The sequence below is a fragment of the Cebus imitator genome, unplaced genomic scaffold, assembly GCF_001604975.1.
Source record: "Cebus imitator isolate Cc_AM_T3 unplaced genomic scaffold, Cebus_imitator-1.0 Scaffold726, whole genome shotgun sequence".
Taxonomy (NCBI): Eukaryota; Metazoa; Chordata; class Mammalia; order Primates; family Cebidae; genus Cebus; species Cebus imitator.
Genome location: NW_016108041.1, coordinates 128,088 through 146,611, shown reverse-complemented (window position 1 = coordinate 146,611; position 18,524 = coordinate 128,088). Strand labels below are relative to the sequence as shown.

Genomic DNA, 18,524 nt, shown 5'->3' with positions numbered 1-18,524 from the left:
GTGCGCCACCATGCCCAGCCTATTTTTTTCATACAAAATCTGAAATCCAGTGTGTATTTTACATTTGTAGCACATCTCCATTTAGTCACAATTTCTTTTCTTTTTTTTTTATTGGAGACAGTTTCGCTTTTGTTGTCCAGTGTAGAGTGCAATGGTGGAATTTTGGCTCACTGCAACCCTCGCCTCCCAGGTTCAAGCGATTCTCCTGCCTCAGCCTCTTGAGTAGCTGGTATTACAGGCATGTGCCACCATGCCCGGCTAATTTTTTGTATTTTTAGTAGAGATGGCGTTTCTCCATGTTGGTCAGGCTGGTCTTGAACTCCTGACCTCAGGTGATCTGCCTGCCTCAGCCTCCCAAAATGAGGGATTACAGGTGTGAGCCACCGTGCCTGGCTTTTCCTTTCTTTTTGAGACGGAGTCTTGCACTGTCTCCCAGACTGGGGTGCACTGGACTGGAGTGCAGTGGCAGGATCTTGGCTCACTGCATCCTCCGCCTCCCAGGTTCAAGGGATTCTCCTGCCTCAGCCTCCAGAGTAGCTGGGATTACAGGTGCCCGCCGCCACGCCCAGCTAATTTTTCTTTTCATATTTTTATTACAGACAGGGTTTCACTATGTTGGCCAGGCTAGTCTCGAACGCCTGACCTCGTGATCCACCCACCTCAGCCTCCCAGAGTGCTGGGATTACAGGCGTGAGTCACTGCACCTGGCCACACAATTTCAAGGACTCAGTAGCCACATGTGGCTAGTGACCGTTGTTCTTGGCCTGTCCCAACCACAGGAATTAGATCAGGCACAATTAGCAGCATTTGCTTGGCAGCTTAAAGAGACCTTTTGGTTCTCCCAACACCTGCCCCTTGCCATATAGGTAAGGTTTCCAGATAAAGGAGGGGACGAGGCCACAGAAGGGGATGGATTTAGATTCCTCTGACCAAATGCACCCCCTCCCAGTTGAACCTGGTTTCCTCCTGAATTCTTTTCAATCCAAGGCATATCCCAGTCAGACTGGGCTAATGGGGGCAAGGTAGGTGACCAGACCGCCTTCCTCCTGCCCTCAGACCCATGCCTGAACGGAGGCTTGTGCCAAGACGGCGTGGGTTCCTTTTCGTGCTCCTGCCTCCCTGGTTTTGCCGGCCCACGTTGTGCCCACGACGTGGATGAGTGCCTGAGCAGCCCCTGCGGCCCGGGTACCTGCACCGACCACGTGGCCTCCTTCACCTGCACCTGCCCACCTGGCTACGGAGGCTTCCACTGCGAGCAGGACCTGCCAGACTGCAGCCCCAGGTGGGCGGGGCCCCTGCTTGGAGCGCAGGGACTCTGGCTTGGGATAGGGGCCTGGGATGAAGTGGGGACAGCAAGGATTGGGTAGAGTCCTCAACTTGGGATCCACTTAGGACTCTGATGACTGGTGGGGCAGGGCCAGGGAAGCAGGGTATCTGTTTCGGAGGTCACCTTGGAGTCTCTGGTGCCTGGGAGGGCATGGCTTCCAGCTTAGGGCTGAAGTCCCTGAATTGGATGGAGCTAAGGGACTTGGTTGGCTTCTGCTGGGGCTGCTACTTCTTGTAGAGATAAGGGTCAGGGAGTGGGAAGTCTCGAGCCAACCCAGGACTCAGGAAGGAGGGCGAGGCCTGCGAGGGGGCGGGGCCTGATTCTCCCTCCCACTCCTTCACCTCCAGCTCCTGCTTCAATGGCGGGACCTGTGTGGACGGCGTGAACTCGTTCAGCTGCTTGTGCCGTCCTGGCTACACAGGAGCCCACTGCCAACATGAGGCAGATCCCTGCCTCTCGCGGCCCTGCCTGCACGGGGGCGTCTGCAGCGCCGCCCATCCTGGCTTCCGCTGCACCTGCCCCGAGAGCTTCACGGGCCCCCAGTGCCAGGTGGGCGGAGTTACTGGGGACCTGGGGGAGGAGGCTGACCGGGATCCTAGGAGGGGGAAGCTAAGTCTGGGCACAGCTACGCCAGACTCCCCAGTACTGACTTTGAGTGCTTCCCCTCCAGAAGCTGGTGGACTGGTGCAGCCGGGAGCCTTGTCAAAACGGGGGTCGCTGTGTCCAGACTGGGGCATATTGCCTTTGTCCCCCAGGGTGGAGTGGCCGCCTCTGTGACATTCGAAGCCTGCCCTGCAGGGAGGCCTCAGCCCAGATCGGTGAGGTCCCCCTGGCACGCGACCAGGCGTGTGGGGCTCCACGAGGGGGCTCGTGCACATACCTCCTGCTAGTATGAGCTGAATGGGGAGCCATAGAGCCTATGGGGCATGATGGGATGTGTGGCTGAGTGTTGTGGGTGTGTGAGCATGAGACAACTGGCCAGGATGGTGTGTGTGTTGTTACCGTGAGACAGCAGGGATGGTGTGTGTGCTGCACGTTGTGACCGAGCTGCTGTGAGCATCCAAGGCATGTGTGTGTTTGTCAGTGATGAGACCTTTCCTGCTGGGGGGATGTGTGAGAACCTGATGGAGTGTGGGTGTGATCCTGGGGACTCATTCCAGGAAGGATGTTGAATGGTGTGTGTGATGGAGGCAGAAGGGGGATGTATAGGGTCACCGCCGTTCCTGTGCCACTCTCCTCTTTGCAGGGGTGCGGCCAGAGCAGCTGTGTCAGGCGGGTGGGCAGTGTGTGGACGAAGACAGCTCCCACTACTGTGTGTGCCCAGAGGGCCGTACTGGCAGCCACTGTGAGCTGGAGGTGGACCCCTGCTTGGCCCAGCCCTGCCAGCATGGGGGGACCTGCCGTGGCTACATGGGGGGCTATATGTGTGAGGTAAGGGGGTGCCCCCCAGGAGAGGGAAGAGGAGGTGGGCATGCCTGGGTGTGTCTGGGCACACGTTTCTGTACATCTGTGGCTTGGTGTGGGTATGTCTCTAGATGTGTCTGAGGTTTTGCTTTTGGGACTCTTGGTATATCTGTGGATGTCACTGTGGGTAGATCTGGGGCGTTGGTTTTTTTTTTTTTTTTTTTTAGTCAAGATCTCACTCTGTCACCCAGGCTGGAGTGTAGTGGTACAATCTCAGCTCACTGCAACCTTTGCCAGGGGTCAGGTGATTCTCCTGCCTCAGCTTCCCGAATAGCTGGGATTACAGGTGCCTGCCAGCACACCCAGCTAATTTTTGTATTTTTAGTGGAGACAGAGTTTCACCACGTTGGCCAGGCTGGTCTCAAACTCCTGACATCAGGTGATCTGCCCACCTCAGCCTCCCAAAGTGCTGTGAGCCACCATGCCCAGCCTGGGGTGTTTTTCTCTCTGAACCTCTGTCCAGCTGTTTCCTGGGCATATCTGTGTGTGTCTGAGTGTGCACCTTTGGTTGTGTATATGTTAGGATGTCTAGGTGTTTTCCTTCTCTCTCTCTCTCCTTCCTTTCTTTCTTCCTTCCTTCCTTCTTTCCTTCCTTCCCTTTCCAACAGGATCTTGCTCTGTCACCCAGACTAGAGTGCAGTAGTATGATCATAGCTCACTTGCAGCCTCAAACTTCTGGGCTCAAGTGCTTCTCCTGCCTCAGCCTCCTGAGTAGCTGGGACTGCAGGCATGTGCCACTATGCCTGGCTATTATTATTATTATTTTTTGGAGAGATAGGGTCTGGTCTTGGGCTTAGGTGATCTTCCTGCCTCAGCCTCCCAAAGGGCTGGGATTACAGACATGAACCACCGCACCTAACCCTCTTGCGTTTGTTTATTTGTTTGTTTGTTTTTAAGAGAGGGTCTCACTTTGTTGCCCAGGCTGAAGAGCAATGGTGTGATCATACCTTATTTGCAGCTTCGAACTCTTGGGCTCAAGTGATCCTTTCACCTAAGCCTCCTGAGTAGCTGGGTAGCTGGGACTACAGGTGTGCACCACAATGCCTGGCATATATGTGTGTGTGTGTGTGTGCCAGGCACATACCTGTAGTCCCAGTTACTCAGGAGGCTGAGGCAGGAGGACCACTTGAGCCCAGAAGTTTGAAGCTGCAAGTGAGCTATGTCATACCACTGCACTCCAGCCTGGGCAACAGAGAAAGACTCTGTTGGAAAGAAAGAAAAGAAGGAAAGGTATATATATCTCTTTATGTATGTATATATATGTATATATACTTTTTTTTTTTTTTTGGAAGAGATGGGGGTCTTGCTATGTTGCCCAGGCTGGTTTTAAACTCCTGGCCTCAAGTGATCCTCCCATCCTGGCCTCCCAAAGGGCTGGGATTACAGGTGTTAGCTGCTACACCTGGGCTGGGGTGTTTTTTTGTGTGTTTGCATGTGTGTCCCTCTGCACTGAGTGTGTCCGTGGCCCTATGTGTTTGGGTGTTTCCTTGCACTGACTGTCTTTGTGTATGTCCTGTACACTGGGCATGTCTTTGTGTGCTGGGCATCTGTGTGTGTCCTTTTGTGCTGGGGTTGTGTCTTCATGGGTATGTCCAGGTGTGTCTGTGTCCCACTAAGCTGAGTGGGTCCCTCTCTTGTCCCACTGAAGTGTCTGCCTGGCTACAATGGTGACAACTGTGAGGACGACATAGACGAGTGTGCCTCCCAGCCCTGCCAGCATGGGGGCTCCTGCATTGACCTTGTGGCCCGATATCTCTGCTCCTGTCCCCCAGGAACGCTGGGTACGCCAGGGCCAGGGTTGGAGGACAGGATGGGAGGCTGTCTTCATCCCATCCTGACTACCCCCACCCCGTTTCTTCCCCCAGGCGTGCTCTGTGAGATTAATGAGGATGACTGCGGCCCAGATCCACCCCTGGACTCAGGGCCCCGGTGCCTACACAATGGCACCTGTGTGGACCTGGTGGGCGGCTTCCGCTGCACCTGTCCCCCAGGATACACCGGTTTGCGCTGCGAGGCAGACATCAATGAGTGTCGCTCAGGTGCCTGTCATGTGGCACACACCCGGGACTGCCTGCAGGACCCAGGGGGCGGTTTCCGTTGTCTTTGCCATGCTGGCTTCTCAGGTAAGTTGGAGAAGGGGCTGGCCTGGGACCCCGCCTGTCATTCTCCCATTGTGGCTAATCTACATGCTCCTGCTTGCTCAGGTCCCCGCTGTCAGACTGTTTTGTCTCCCTGTGAGTCTCAGCCATGCCAGCATGGAGGCCAGTGCCGTCCTAGCCCGAGTCCTGGGGGTGGGTTGACCTTCACCTGCCACTGTGTCCAGGTAGGTGTGGGTGTGGGCCTCTGCAGGAGGAGTAGGGGCGTGGCCTCCTGTGAACTACGGGCGTGGCCTCTAGGAGGAGGATGTGGCTTTAGGGGAGAGGTGGAAAGCGAAGGGAGTTTCTGGGAAATACTGACATTTCCGCCGGCTCACGCCTGTAATCCCAGCACTTTGGGAGGCCTGAGGCGGGTGGATCACTTGAGGCCAGGAATTCATGACCAGCCTGGGCAACATGAAACCCCCGTCTCTACTAAAAATACAAAAATTAGCCTAGTGTGGTGGCGGGCACCTGTAATTCTAGCTACTCTGGAGACTGAGGCAGGAGAATTGCTTGAACCCGGGAGGCGGAGGTTGCAGTGAGCCGAGATCGTGCCATTGCACTCCAGCCTGGGCAACAGGGTGACACTCCGTCTCAAATAACAAACAAAAAACAAAGACACAATAAAACCCCTGACATTTCCTGGAGGCTTGAAGGGAAAGGTGTTTGGGGGGCGTGGCTTCCAGGGAGGGCGGGGCTTATTTGCCAGGTGGGGTCTCCGTTGTGGAAAGGTGAGAGGTTGGGTGGGACATGGGAAGGTTGGGGGGTCTCAACCTTCCTTAGTTTTGATTTCTTCTCTTCTCCCTCTTGTCCCTTGACCCTTCTTTTCCCCACTCTTCCGTTTCTTCTACTTCCTTCTACTCCCCTCCCTCACTTTTTTTCCTTTCTCCCCAAACCCGACCCCCAGCCGTTCTGGGGTCCGCGGTGCGAGCGGATGGCACGCTCCTGCCGGGAGCTGCAGTGCCCGGTGGGCGTCCCATGCCAGCAGACACCCCGCGGGCCGCGCTGCGCCTGCCCCCCAGGGTTGTCGGGGCCCTCCTGCCGCAGCTTCCCGGGGTCGCCGCCGGGGGCCACCAACGCCAGCTGCGCGGCCGCCCCCTGTCTCCACGGGGGCTCCTGCCGCCCCGCGCCACTCGCGCCCTTCTTCCGCTGCGCTTGCACGCCGGGCTGGACCGGACCGCGCTGCGAGACGCCCGCCGCGGCACCCGAGGTCCCGGAGGAGCCGCGGTGCCCGCGCGCCGCCTGCCAGGCCAAGCGCGGGGACCAGCGCTGCGATCGCGAGTGCAACAGCCCTGGCTGCGGCTGGGACGGCGGCGACTGCTCGCTGAGCGTGGGCGACCCTTGGCGGCAGTGCGAGGCGCTGCAGTGCTGGCGCCTCTTCAACAATAGCCGCTGCGACCCCGCCTGCAGCTCGCCCGCCTGCCTCTACGACAACTTCGACTGCCATGCTGGTGGCCGCGAGCGCACTTGCAAGTGAGCCCATCCACCCGATCGATCCGTCTGTCCATGCATCCATCCCAGTGTTTGTCCATGGTCCCTGCCTGCCTTTCCACCTGCCCATTCACTTGCCCTGTTGCGTTTTGCACTCTATCTGCCCATCTGTCTGTCTGTTCAACCACGTGCCCTGCCTATCTTGTTTCTATCTGCCTATGCACTTCTGTGCCTGTTTGTTTGTCCTTTTCTCCACCCAAGAATTCCTCTTTTTTTTTTTTTTTGAGACGGAGTCTTGCTCTGTGGCCCAGGCTGGAGTGCAGTGGCGCAATCTTGGCTCACTGCAACCTCTGCCTCCCGGGTTTAAGCAATTCTCCTGCCTCAGCCTCTGGAGTAGCTGGGATTACAGGCGTGAGCCACCGCACCTGGCTGAATTCCTTTGTGTTTAGACAGGGTCTCCCTCTGTGGCCCAAGCTGGAATGCAGTGGCCTGATGTCAGCTCACTGCACATCCACCTCCCAGGCTCAAGTGATCCTCCCACCTCAGCCTCCTGAGGACCTGGGATCACAGGTGCGAGCCACTGAGCCCAACTAACTTGTGTACTTTTTGTAGAGATGGGGCTTTGCCATGTTGTCCAGGCTGGTCTTGAACTCCTGAGCTCAAAGCGATCCACTCAGCTCAGCCTCTCAAGGTGCTGGGATTATGGGCCTGAGCCACTGAACCAGGCTAAGAATTCCTTTTATTCCTCTGTGTACCCAACTGTCTTCCTGTACCCCGACTTGTCCATTCTTGGGCCAAATCTGTCCATCCATGAACTCTTTTTGCCCCTCTATATAGCTGTTCATCTATGTGCATGCCCCTAACTCTCTCTGCCCCTTTTCTGCCCCTCTGTATGCCTATCTTAGGCAGTCCTTCTGTCCATCCCTACACCCCCCCCTTCTATTCCTCTGCATATCTCTCTGTCTGCTTGGAAGCCTCCATCCCCTTCATCTTCCCATCCTCATCTTCCCTGGTTTCCCCCTTACTCTGCTCCAACCATGCTGGCCTCTCTACTGTTCCCCAGATACCCCAGGGCCTTTGCACAAGCTGTTCCCACTGCTTGGCTGTTCTCTTCCCCCACATGGCTCCTCCCTCACCTCCTTCAAGTCTTTGCTGAAATGGTGGTTTCATTTCACTTCAATGGTGCATTCCTGTAGTCCCAGCTACTTGGAGGATCGCTTCGTACCTTCTCAGTGAGCTCCTCCCTAGTTACCCTCAGCCCTTCCTCTGCTTTATTTTTCTCCTTAGCATTTAATTCCATCCAGCACTCTGTGTGTGCATGTTTATATTTAGATTTTTAAAAATTTTTTGAGACAGGGTTTCTCTCCCGTCGCCCAGGCTGGAGTGCAGTGGTGTGATCTTGGCTCACCGCAACCTCCACCTCCTGGGTTGAAGTGATTCTCCTGACTCAGCCTTCCAAGTAGCTGGGATTACAGGCACTGGCCACCAAGCCCGGCTGATTTTTGTATTTTTAGTAGAGATGGGTTTCACCATGTTGGCCAGGCTGGTCTTGAACTCATGTTCTCATGTTCTCATGTGATATGCCCACCTCGGCATCCCAAAATGTTGGGATTACAGGCATGAGCCACTGCCCCCAGTCTGTATTTTGATTTTACCGATGAGTGATGGAGATGCTGTATATTTGGCTCATGTATCTCCTTTACTGTCTATCTTCATGGAGTGGAATGCCAGCTGCACGTGGGCCAGGGTTTGTGGCTAAGCCTTATCCTTGTGCCTGCAGCAGTGCCCAACATATGGCAGTCAGTCAGTTAGTACTTACTGATTAATTAATAGTTAGCCAGTGAGGCCAGAAGTGTGGCATGGGCTTACAGTCCCAGCTACTTGGGAGGCTGAGTAGGGAGGATCATTTGAGCCCAGGACTTTGAGACTGCAGAGAGCTATGATTGAACCACTGCACTCCAGCCTGGGTAACAGAGCAAGGCCCTATTTCAACAAATCCATTAAAAAAAAAAAACAAAAACAACAAAAACAATTATCCAGGGCTGGGTGCAGTGGCTCACGCCTGTAATCCCAGCACTTTGGGAGGCCGAGGTGGGTGGATCATCTGAGGTCAGGAGCTCAACAGCAACCTGGCCAACATGGTGAAATCCCGTCTCTACTAAAAATACAAAAATTAGACAGGCGTGGTGGCACACGCCTTTATTCCCAGCTACTTGGGAGGCTGAGGCTGGAGATTTGCTGGAACCGGGAAGGCGGAGGCTGCAGTGAGTCAAGATCCCGCCACTGCACTTCAGCCTGGGCAGCAGAGTGAGACTCCGTCTCAAAAAAGAAATAATAATAATAATCCAATGAATGGCTAGATTTGCAGAAAGCCTCACATGGGCTCGTACATTCATTCCAGTCCCCTGTGCAAGCCTTGTCTGGAGTCTCTGTGCTCCACCGTGTGTGTTCACGGAATGGGGGATCATCTCCTCTGACCCCTGACCCCGCCCCTCTCTGCCTCACCCCACCCCACCAGCCCGGTATACGAGAAGTACTGCGCCGACCACTTTGCCGACGGCCGCTGCGATCAGGGCTGCAACACGGAGGAGTGCGGCTGGGATGGGCTGGATTGTGCCAGCGAGGTGCCGGCCCTGCTGGCCCGCGGCGTGCTGGTGCTCACAGTGCTGCTGCCGCCGGAGGAGCTGCTGCGTTCCAGCGCCGACTTTCTGCAGCGGCTCAGCGCCATTCTGCGCACCTCGCTGCGCTTTCGCCTGGACGCGCACGGCCAGGCCATGGTCTTCCCTTACCACCGGCCCAGTCCTGACTCCGAACTCCGGGCCCGCCGGGAGCTGGCCCCCGAGGTGATCGGGTGAGTGACCCCACCTGGAAGAGCCGTGGGGGTGGGGGAGAGGAGCGACACCGTTAATCCAGGTCTTGTGTGTTTCATTTCACTTTAAGTCTTTACCCACTAGATGTCAGGAGCACAGCCTCCTGACTGTGACAAGCAGAAAGCGTCTCCAGATTGAGCTAGTGCTTCTGGGGTAGAATTGCCCAGGTCTAGTGCTGGCTCCCGGGGAGGCAGGCGGCTAAATGGCTTGGCAGAGTGGCTAAGGGCATATGTAGGTTTTTTTTTTCTTCTTAAAGACATGTAAAATAGAGCCAGGTACAATGTTGCATTCCTGTAGTCCCAGCTACTTGGAGGATCTCTGGAGCCCAGGAATTCGAATCCAGCCTGGACAACATAGCAAGACCTCGATCTCTCTCTTTTTTCCTTCCTTCCTTCTTTGCCTCCTTCCTTCCTTCCTTCCTTCCTCTCTCTCTCTTTCTTTCTTTCTTTCTCCTTCCTTCCTTCCTTCTTTTCTTTTCTTTTTTTTTCTTTTCTTTTTTCTTTCTTGATGGAGTCTTGCTCTTTGTTGCCCAGGCTGGAGTGCAATGGCGCAGTTTTGACTCACAGCAACCTCCACTTCCTGGGTTCAAGCTATTCTCCTGCTTCAGCCTCCTGAGTAGCTGGGATTACAGGCGCCCACCACGTCTGGCTAATTTTTGTATTTTTAGTAGAGATGGGGTTTCACCATGTTAGCCAGGCTGGGAGACCTTGTCTCTTGAGAGAGAGAGAACAGCTGGAGAGATAGGGGTTGAATCGGGGCATGTGTTACTGGGATCCCAGTGAAGGAGAGAATTTGGAGAAAGCAAGGGTCTTTGGTTGGGTTCCTGGGTGCAGAGCTTGAGATAAGGGTTCAAATCCATGTGATGTATTGGAGGCTTCTCCCTAGAGAAAAGGAGTGAGGGAACAGGGTGGGGTAGGGGATCAACTAAGGAAGGAGGTGGGCTCAGCTGGAGGCCCCAGTCTGATCCCATGGGGAGCCTTAGAGCATGAAAAGCACCTTGGAGTAGGACCCATCTTGTGCTGCACTGTGCATCTCAGCCAGTTTCTGGCTGCTGGCTGCCCTAGAGGTTGTTGCCTCCCAAGTGAGGGAGTCTGCCTTTTGCTGAGGACAGTTCTGGATAGAAGGAGCAGCTGTCTATTAGAAGCACATGCTCATAGCAGCTGGGGGAGATAAGTGCACCAGCCTGGTAAAGGATCACATCCTCTAGGATGCGTGAGGAGAGCTACTGAGATGTTGATATAAAAGCACTGTCCAGGCCGGGTGTAGTGGCTCACGCCTGTATTCCCAGCACTTTGGGAAGCTGAGGCGGGCAAATCATGAGGTCAGGAGATCGAGACCATCCTTGCCAACATGATGAAACCCCATTTCTACTAAGAATACAAAAATTAGCTGGATGCGGTGGTGCGTGCCTATAATCCCAGCTACTCGGGAGGCTGAGGCAGGAGAATTGCTTGAACCAGGGAGTTGGAGGTTGCAGTGAGCTGAGATCGCGCCACTGCACTCCAGCCTGGGGGACAGAGTGAGACCATGTCTTAAGAAACAAAACAAAACAAAAAACAAAAAAATAGACTGGGCACGGTGGCTCATGCCTGTAATCCCAGCACTTTGAGAGGCCCAGGCAGGAGGATCACTTGAGGTCAGGAGTTCAAGACCAGCCTGGTGACATGGTGAAACCCTGTCTCCACTAAAAATATAAAAATTAGCTGGGCGTTGTGGCACGTGCCTGTAATCCCAATTACTTGGGAACCTGAGGCAGGAGAATCATTTGAATGGAAGTTGCAGTGAGCTGAGATCGCACCACTGCACTCTAGCCTGGGCGCAAGACCAAAAAACAATGTCCATTGGATTCACGGCTCTGTGGGTACTGCTGACCACAGCAAGACACGTTTTGGGCCTGCGGTGGGGTTGGATGCCAGCTGTATGTAGGTGGGCCATGGACACCTGTGGGTGGAAATGGCGCTTCTGAGCCACGCGCCCGGGAGGCAAGGTGGGGCTTGGTGCCAGGGGGTACATCAGGCAACTCTTGAGCCCTCTGGTCCCTCCCTGCTGTCCCTGCAGCTCGGTAGTGATGCTGGAGATTGACAACCGGCTCTGCCTGCAGTCGCCTGAGAATGATCACTGCTTCCCCGACGCCCAGAGCGCCGCTGACTACCTGGGAGCGCTGTCAGCGGTGGAGCGCCTGGACTTCCCGTATCCACTGCGGGACGTGCGGGGTGCGGCCCGGCCTTGGGGAGGGTCTGGCGAGGGCGGAGCGCGGGGTGGGGTGGGGGGGTGGGGGTAGTCGAAGCCACACCCCCTGCTGAAGCCCCGCCCCCTGCCTCCTGCCTTTAGGGGAGCCTCTGGAGTCTCCAGAGCCCAGCGTCCCGCTCTTGCCGCTGCTGGCGGCCGGCGCCGTCTTGCTGCTGGTCATCCTCGTCCTGGGCGTCATGGTGGCCCGGCGCAAGCGCGAGCACAGCACCCTCTGGTTCCCCGAGGGCTTCGCACTGCACAAGGACGTGGCCGCTGGTCACAAGGGACGGCGGGAACCCGTGGGCCAAGACGCACTGGGCATGAAGTGAGGACCCTGCTGGCTCCCTGTCCCTGACTACGGGGACCTTGTGAGCCCTGGACCCCGCCTTGACCTGACTCTGACCTCTGACCTCACCCCAAATCCTCCTTCCCAGCTGGACAGCTCTGGTGTCCCCTCTCACATCTCCTCTTCCCATTGTCCGCCAGGAACATGGCCAAGGGTGAGAGTCTGATGGGGGAGGTGGCCACAGACTGGATGGACACAGAGTGCCCAGAGGCCAAGCGGCTGAAGGTAATGCCCATTCCTCTGACCTTTGCCCCGTCCTCTGACCCTTTCCTTCAGGGTACTGGGTGGGGTCCTCAGTGGCTAATGGGAGCGCTTGGGATGTTGCCTCTGTCCCCATCTCCCCAGCTCCAGAGAATAGTCACAGCTTTGCAACCCTGTTTTCTTTGCGTGGTTCTGTGGCCTCAGAAGGAGATTTGCCCTTGGGGCCCCCAGGGTCCCTGTGGGCAGGTGGAAAATCCTTCACTCTATCCTGCCCCTTCCCAGCTAGGCTTCTGCTTCCTGGCCAGCCTGCACTCTTTCTGGGGGGGTTCCCTAGCCCAGAGAGCGAGTCTGCCTTACCTCTGTTGGTTCCTACTTTGTCCAGCATGGGCTTAGCCTGAATGGTGCTCCAAGCAGGTTCTGAGCACCATTTCATCTCTTGGAATCATGCCCTTGGGTTCAGTATCAGTCAGCTTTGGCTGCCATTAAAAAAATCCCCGGGAGGTGGATAGTCGGAGGTCAGGAGTTTGAGACCAGCCTGAGCAAAATGGTGAAACCCCAGCTCTACTAAAAATACAAAAAATTAGCTGGGGATGGTGACAGGTTCCTGTAATCTCAGCAGGAGAATCCCTTGAACCTGGGAGGTGGACGTTGGAGTGAGCCTAGTTTGCACCATTGCACTGCAGCCTGGGCAACAGGAGTGAAACTTTGGGGAAAAAAGTGTCCTGCAGAATAAGTGACCTAAACAGGAATTTATTTTTTTACGGTTCTGGAGGTTGGAAGTTCAAGCCCAAAGTGTCATCAGGGTTGGTTCCTGGTGAGGGCTGTCTTCCTGGCTTGCAGACGGCTGCCTTCTCATTGTAGCCTCACGTGGCCTTTCCTCTGTGTAGACAAAGGAAAGAGAGAGAGAGAAACGGGATTTCACCATGTTGGTCAGGCTGGTCTCAAACTCCTGACCTCGTGATCTGCCTGCCTCGGCCTCCCAAAGTGCTGGGATTACAGGCATGAGCCTCCGTGCCTGGCCCCCATCCTCTTCTTATAAGGATACTAGTCCTATTGGATTAGGGTCCCACCTTTATAACCTCATATAACCTTAATTACCTCCTTAAAGGCCTATCTCACCAGGCTTGGTGGCTTGCACCTATAACTTCAGCTACTTGGGAGGCTGAAGCAGGAGGATTGCTTGAGTCCAGGAGGTGGAGGCTACAGTGAGCTATGATTGCACCACTTCACTCCAGCCTGGGCAACAGAGCAAAACCCTGTCTAAAAAACAAATCCTATCTCCAAATGCAGGGACATGAAAGTTTTTTTTTTTTTTTTTGAGATGGGGTTTCACTCTTGTTGCCTAGGCTGGAGTGAAGTGAGTGTGATCTCGGCTCACTGCAACCTCCACCTTCCAGGTTCAAGTGATTCTCCTGCCTCCGCCTCCTGAGTAGCTGGGATTACAGATGGCTGCCGCCACGCCTGGGTGATTTCTGTATTTTTAGTAGAGAAGGTGTTTCATCCTGTTGGCCAGGCTGGTCTTGAACTTCTGATCTCAGGTGATCTGCCTGCCTCCCAAAGTGCTGGGATTACAGGTGTGAGCGACTGTGCCCAGCCGGAAGTTTTAGATACGATTTAGGGTTTTAGTGTATGATTTTTATTTTTATTTTTATTGTATTTTTTTGAGACCAAGTCTCACTCTGTTGCCCAGGCTGGAGTGCAGTGGCACAATCTCAGCTCACTGCAACCCCCACCTCCCAGGTTCAAGCGATTCTCCTGCCTCAGCCTCCAGAATAGTGGGATGACAGGCCTATGCTACCACGCCCAGCTAATTTTTGTATTTTTAGGAGAGACAGGGTTTCACAATGTTGGCCAGGCTGGTCTCGAACTCCTGACCTCAAGTGATCCAGCTTCTTTGGCCTCCCAAAGTGCTGGGATTACAGGCATGAGCCACCGCGCCTGGCCAGTGTATGATTTTTAGAGGGGGCACAATTCCAGACTCCTGCTAGCATTACCCATAAATGTCTCTAATGAACATCAGACATCTTATTTCATCTCTTTGAGGATCCTATGAAGTAGCTATTGACATATAGTTCGATTCGCAACTCCCTTCCTCCGTGCAATGTTGTGAAATGGAGACATCCTTTATGGTGGACAGATAAAAAAAATTTGCTTAACCCAGACTTTTCTTTTTTCTTTCCCATCCCAAAGTAGGTATTGGAGGTATTAACGGGTTAGCCCAATGTAGTTGTGGTGGTATCTTGGCATAGTGGAATGACTATGTCATCCTGATTTTGCCAATGAGAAGCTCAGAGCTTTAATGTGATTTGCTCAGAGCCTCCCAGCTACTAAGGGGTGGTTTGGAACCTGAATCTACCTCTGACACTATCCCAAGTTGCTTATACTACGTGCTTATAGTCCCAGCTGCTCAGGCTGGGAGGATCATTTGAGCCTGGGAAGTTGAGGCTGCAGTGAGCTATGATTGTACCACTGCACTCCAGCCTGGGTGACACAGTGAGACTCAGTCTCTAAAAAATATATACATAAATCATTAAAGCCATTTATTACTTAAAGAGACAAAAAAAAAAAAAAAAGAAAGAAAAAGACAAATCTTGTATCTTCCTTTTATTAGCTCCCTGGGCTGTGGCACACATCAATTTCCCCTTAATCCCAGCACTTTGGGAGGCCAAGGTGGGTGGATGACTTGAGGTCAGGAGTTCGAGACCAGCCTGGCCAACATGGTGAAATCCCATCACTACTAAAAATATAAAAACTTAGTCGGACATGGTGGCATGCACCTGTAATCCCAGCTACTTGGGAGGCTGAGGTAGGAGAATTACTTGAACCCACGACACAGAGGTTGCCGTGAGCTGAGATCGTATCATTGCACTCCAGCTTAGGTAACAGAGTGAGACTACATCTCAAAACAAACAAATTAAAAAAAAAAAAACCAAGCAGATGGTAAATGATTTACCAGGGCTCTGTGTGCATCTCCTAAAGAGAAACCTGTAGGAATACCCAGCCCCACCCCTGGCAGTGGCTCTCCCCACCTCCAAAGGGTGAGGTCTTAGAGTGAGGTCTGAGACTCCGGGTACCTGCCCCTTCAGGTAGAGGAGCCAGGCATGGGGGCTGAGGAAGCCGTGGATTGCCGTCAGTGGACTCAACACCATCTGGTTGCTGCTGACATCCGCGTGGCACCAGCCATGGCACTGACACCACCACAGGGCGACGCAGATGCTGATGGCATGGATGTCAATGTGCGTGGCCCAGGTCAGTGACAGTGCCCCTCCCAAAGTGATACCCCTCACCCATCCTACTTGTGAGAGGTTATTTCTGAGTCTGTGTTTGGGGGTCTCTAAGCTTCTGTGAAGGGTGTGTGTTCAGCAAGACTCTTGGTTGGAAGTGACAAAGGCCCAACTCAAACTAGCTTAAGTGAAACAAGGGATTTATTGACTCATGTAACTAAAAGTGGTGGGCCCATTTGGATCCAGGACTCAGATTTTCTCTCTCCTTTGACTTCAATCTTACAAAACCTTCCTAATGCTCCAACAAAAGTCTCAGGGTACATTCTGATTGGACAGACTAGGGTCATGTGCTCATCCTTGAGCCAATCAGAATGGCCAGGAGGCTGGAATATGCAAATTGACTAAGCCTGATTTGCTTACCTGTCCTTGAGCCAGGGGGAAGGTTGGTCTCTACCCAGGGCTTGAGAATGGAGAACCAGATGCAGGTGGCTTCCTAAGAAAAACCAGGACAAGTACTTGTATACAGTATGTGCAGTGTAGCGGACTATGTTGTTTGATCCTCTGAGATCCATCTTTGCCATGTTTCAGGGTATTCCTGCCTTAGCTTCATTTTGCTTTTACTCCAAATGTCCTGTACTTAATGGCTTTCTTTTGAAGTCCGTCTGGCTACTGGAGCCTGAAGTGCCTGGGATTTTATGTCCCTGGGACAGCTTTTTTATTTTTTATTTTTTTAAATACTCTAATGAATTGGCCGAAAGGGGCAGCTCCTAACCAGTGGAGGCAGTGGTATGAAAGGGATGGTCCTTTGAGCTGGATTAGAACTCTGGGGTACAACTCATGTTCCAGAGTCCCTCTGTGGGATCAGGGTGGAATAACCCTTTAGGAATTTACTGGAGGTTGCACACTTGCTTGACTCCCAGAGCCCCTGTCCTGTGTTACCTGGTCCCTAGGAGTCGTTCTGTGATAAATTACATGCCTACAAATCCTCATCCTGGGTGTGGGTGTGCAGACAGGAGGATCTGCCAATCCTTGGCCTCCCATGTGTCCCATGAGCTCCTAATGTGGTGCCCTTGATTATATTCCCTGGGAAGAGCCCTGTGTTTACCTCCCTGCTGACACACTCCTGTCCCCGCAGATGGCTTCACCCCATTAATGCTGGCTTCCTTCTGTGGGGGGGCCCTGGAGCCAATGCCGACTGAGGAGGATGAGGCAGATGACACATCAGCCAGCATCATCTCAGACCTGATCTGCCAGGGGGCTCAGCTTGGGGCACGGACCGATCGTACTGGCGAGACTGCATTGCACCTGGCTGCCCGTTATGCCCGTGCTGATGCAGCTAAGCGGCTGCTGGATGCTGGGGCAGACACCAATGCCCAGGACCACTCGGGCCGCACTCCCCTGCACACAGCTGTTACAGCTGATGCCCAGGGTGTCTTCCAGGTGAGACAGACACACCCTTTAGACTTCAGAGCTGGGGCAGGCATTAGATTTATCTGGATTTGAGCCCCAGGTCTGCCTTTCAGAGCTCATTTTTTTCTCCTTTGGAAAATGGGTATATATGGGAGTACAGCTGCCATACCTGTCAAGCAGCTGCTCCCTGAACCTCATCAATTTCAGGGGTCAGGGTTTGGTGGTTGGGGACTTCATGGGGCTTCGGGGTGCTCCTGATTCCTCTGTTCGTGCCATGACTCCTCCTGCTGCATCCACTCTCTGTCGTAGATTCTCATCCGAAATCGCTCTACAGACTTGGATGCTCGCATGGCAGATGGCTCAACGGCACTGATTCTGGCAGCCCGCCTGGCAGTGGAGGGCATGGTGGAAGAGCTCATCGCCAGCCATGCTGATGTCAATGCTGTGGATGAGCTTGGTAGGTTGGCAGAGGAATTGGGTCTAGGCTGGGTTAGTGTCACCTGGGCCCCAAGGGTCATGTTGGTGCAAACTCATACCCATGTTAAGACCCAGCCACTGAAGTTCATGCACACGTAACCAGGCTTCATGAATCTACACTTTCATGCAGGGGCACCACTAGTCCTTAGGGTACCTTAGGGATTGAGAAAAAGGTGCCTTTCCCGTAGACAGTTCATTTCCATCTGCTTTGTTAGAGGACACACTCTGCTTCCACGTGCTGGAAGTTGTTACAATAAGCGTGCACATCAGGCCATGTGTGGTGGCTCATGCCTGTGATCCCAACACTTTGGGAGACCAAGGCGGGAGGATGCCTTGAGACCAGACTGGGCAACATAGTGGGCTCTATAAAAATCTTTTAAAAGATTAGCCAGGTGCAGTGGTGCACACCTGTGGTCCTAGCTACTCAGGAAACTGAGGTGGGAATATCATTTGAGCCCAGGAGGTTGAGGCTGTGAGCTGTGATTGTGCCACTGCACTTCAGCCTGGGTGACAGAGCAAGACTCTGTCTCAAAAAAAAAAAGAGTTTACATCAACCTAATCTATATGTGATCGCAACTTGCTGGAGGTAACTTGTTCGTAGAGCCCAACCATGCAGATTCACAGCATCCATCCTGGCCTCCTGTCCAGAGGACATCACACAGCCACACATACACTCAAGACACTCACATCCTTTGGAGGAGTTGTTCCCAGTTTCAGCACTATTGACATTTGGGGTTGGATGGTTCTTGGCTGTGGGGAGCTGTTCTGTGCATTGCAGGGTGCCGAGCAGCATCCATGGCCTCAACCCACTAGATGCCAGTAGCATCCCACCCCTACATTGTGACAGTCAAAAACATATCCAGACTGGGCACAATGGCTCATGCCTGTAATTTCAGCACTTTGGGAGGCCAAGGTGGGCAGATCACTTGAGGTCAGGATTTCGAGACCAGCTTGGCAAACATGGTGAAATCTCTACTAAAAATACAAAAATTAGCTGGGTGTGGTGGTGGGTGCCTGTAAACCCAGCTACTTGGGAGGCTGAGGCAGGAGAATTGCTTGAACCCAGGAGCTGGAGGTTGCAGTGAGCTGAGGTCATGCCACCGCACTCCAGCCTGGGTGACAGATTCTGTCTCAAAAAAAAAAACAGGTTCAATTGCCAAATGCCGAGGGGGCATGGGGGTGGTTGTGGAATTTCTCCCGGTTGAAAACCACAGCTCTGGAGCAGGGCTCTGGAGCAGGGCTGGCCAATAAGACTTTCTGTGATGATGGAATTATTCTCTGCATTGTCCATGTGTGGTTACTGTTGAGCACTTGAACTGTGTCTGGGGCAAATGAAGATCTAAATGTTTTAGTTCATTTATTTTCTTTCTCTCCTTTTGTTACCTTTTTGTTTTCTGGGTTTTTTTT

General features: G+C 53.6%; 1 protein-coding gene across 2 annotated transcripts in view; it reads left to right on the top strand.

The window, feature by feature from the left end:
• Positions 1-18,524, top strand: part of NOTCH3 (notch receptor 3) — a 43,249-nt gene that overhangs the window by 18,453 nt on the left and 6,272 nt on the right. The window contains exons 17-31 of one of the 2 annotated variants that reach the window (XM_017519092.2): positions 1,057-1,282; positions 1,675-1,876; positions 1,998-2,145; positions 2,574-2,758; positions 4,440-4,572; positions 4,657-4,914; positions 4,996-5,114; positions 5,837-6,402; positions 8,879-9,211; positions 11,289-11,443; positions 11,562-11,784; positions 11,946-12,030; positions 15,093-15,255; positions 16,366-16,670; positions 16,950-17,097. In XM_017519092.2, coding sequence (XP_017374581.1) covers positions 1,057-1,282; positions 1,675-1,876; positions 1,998-2,145; positions 2,574-2,758; positions 4,440-4,572; positions 4,657-4,914; positions 4,996-5,114; positions 5,837-6,402; positions 8,879-9,211; positions 11,289-11,443; positions 11,562-11,784; positions 11,946-12,030; positions 15,093-15,255; positions 16,366-16,670; positions 16,950-17,097 — 3,249 coding nt within the window. The remainder of the gene's footprint in view (positions 1-1,056; positions 1,283-1,674; positions 1,877-1,997; positions 2,146-2,573; positions 2,759-4,439; positions 4,573-4,656; positions 4,915-4,995; positions 5,115-5,836; positions 6,403-8,878; positions 9,212-11,288; positions 11,444-11,561; positions 11,785-11,945; positions 12,031-15,092; positions 15,256-16,365; positions 16,671-16,949; positions 17,098-18,524) is intronic. The other variant, XM_017519093.2, reaches the window with a different exon arrangement.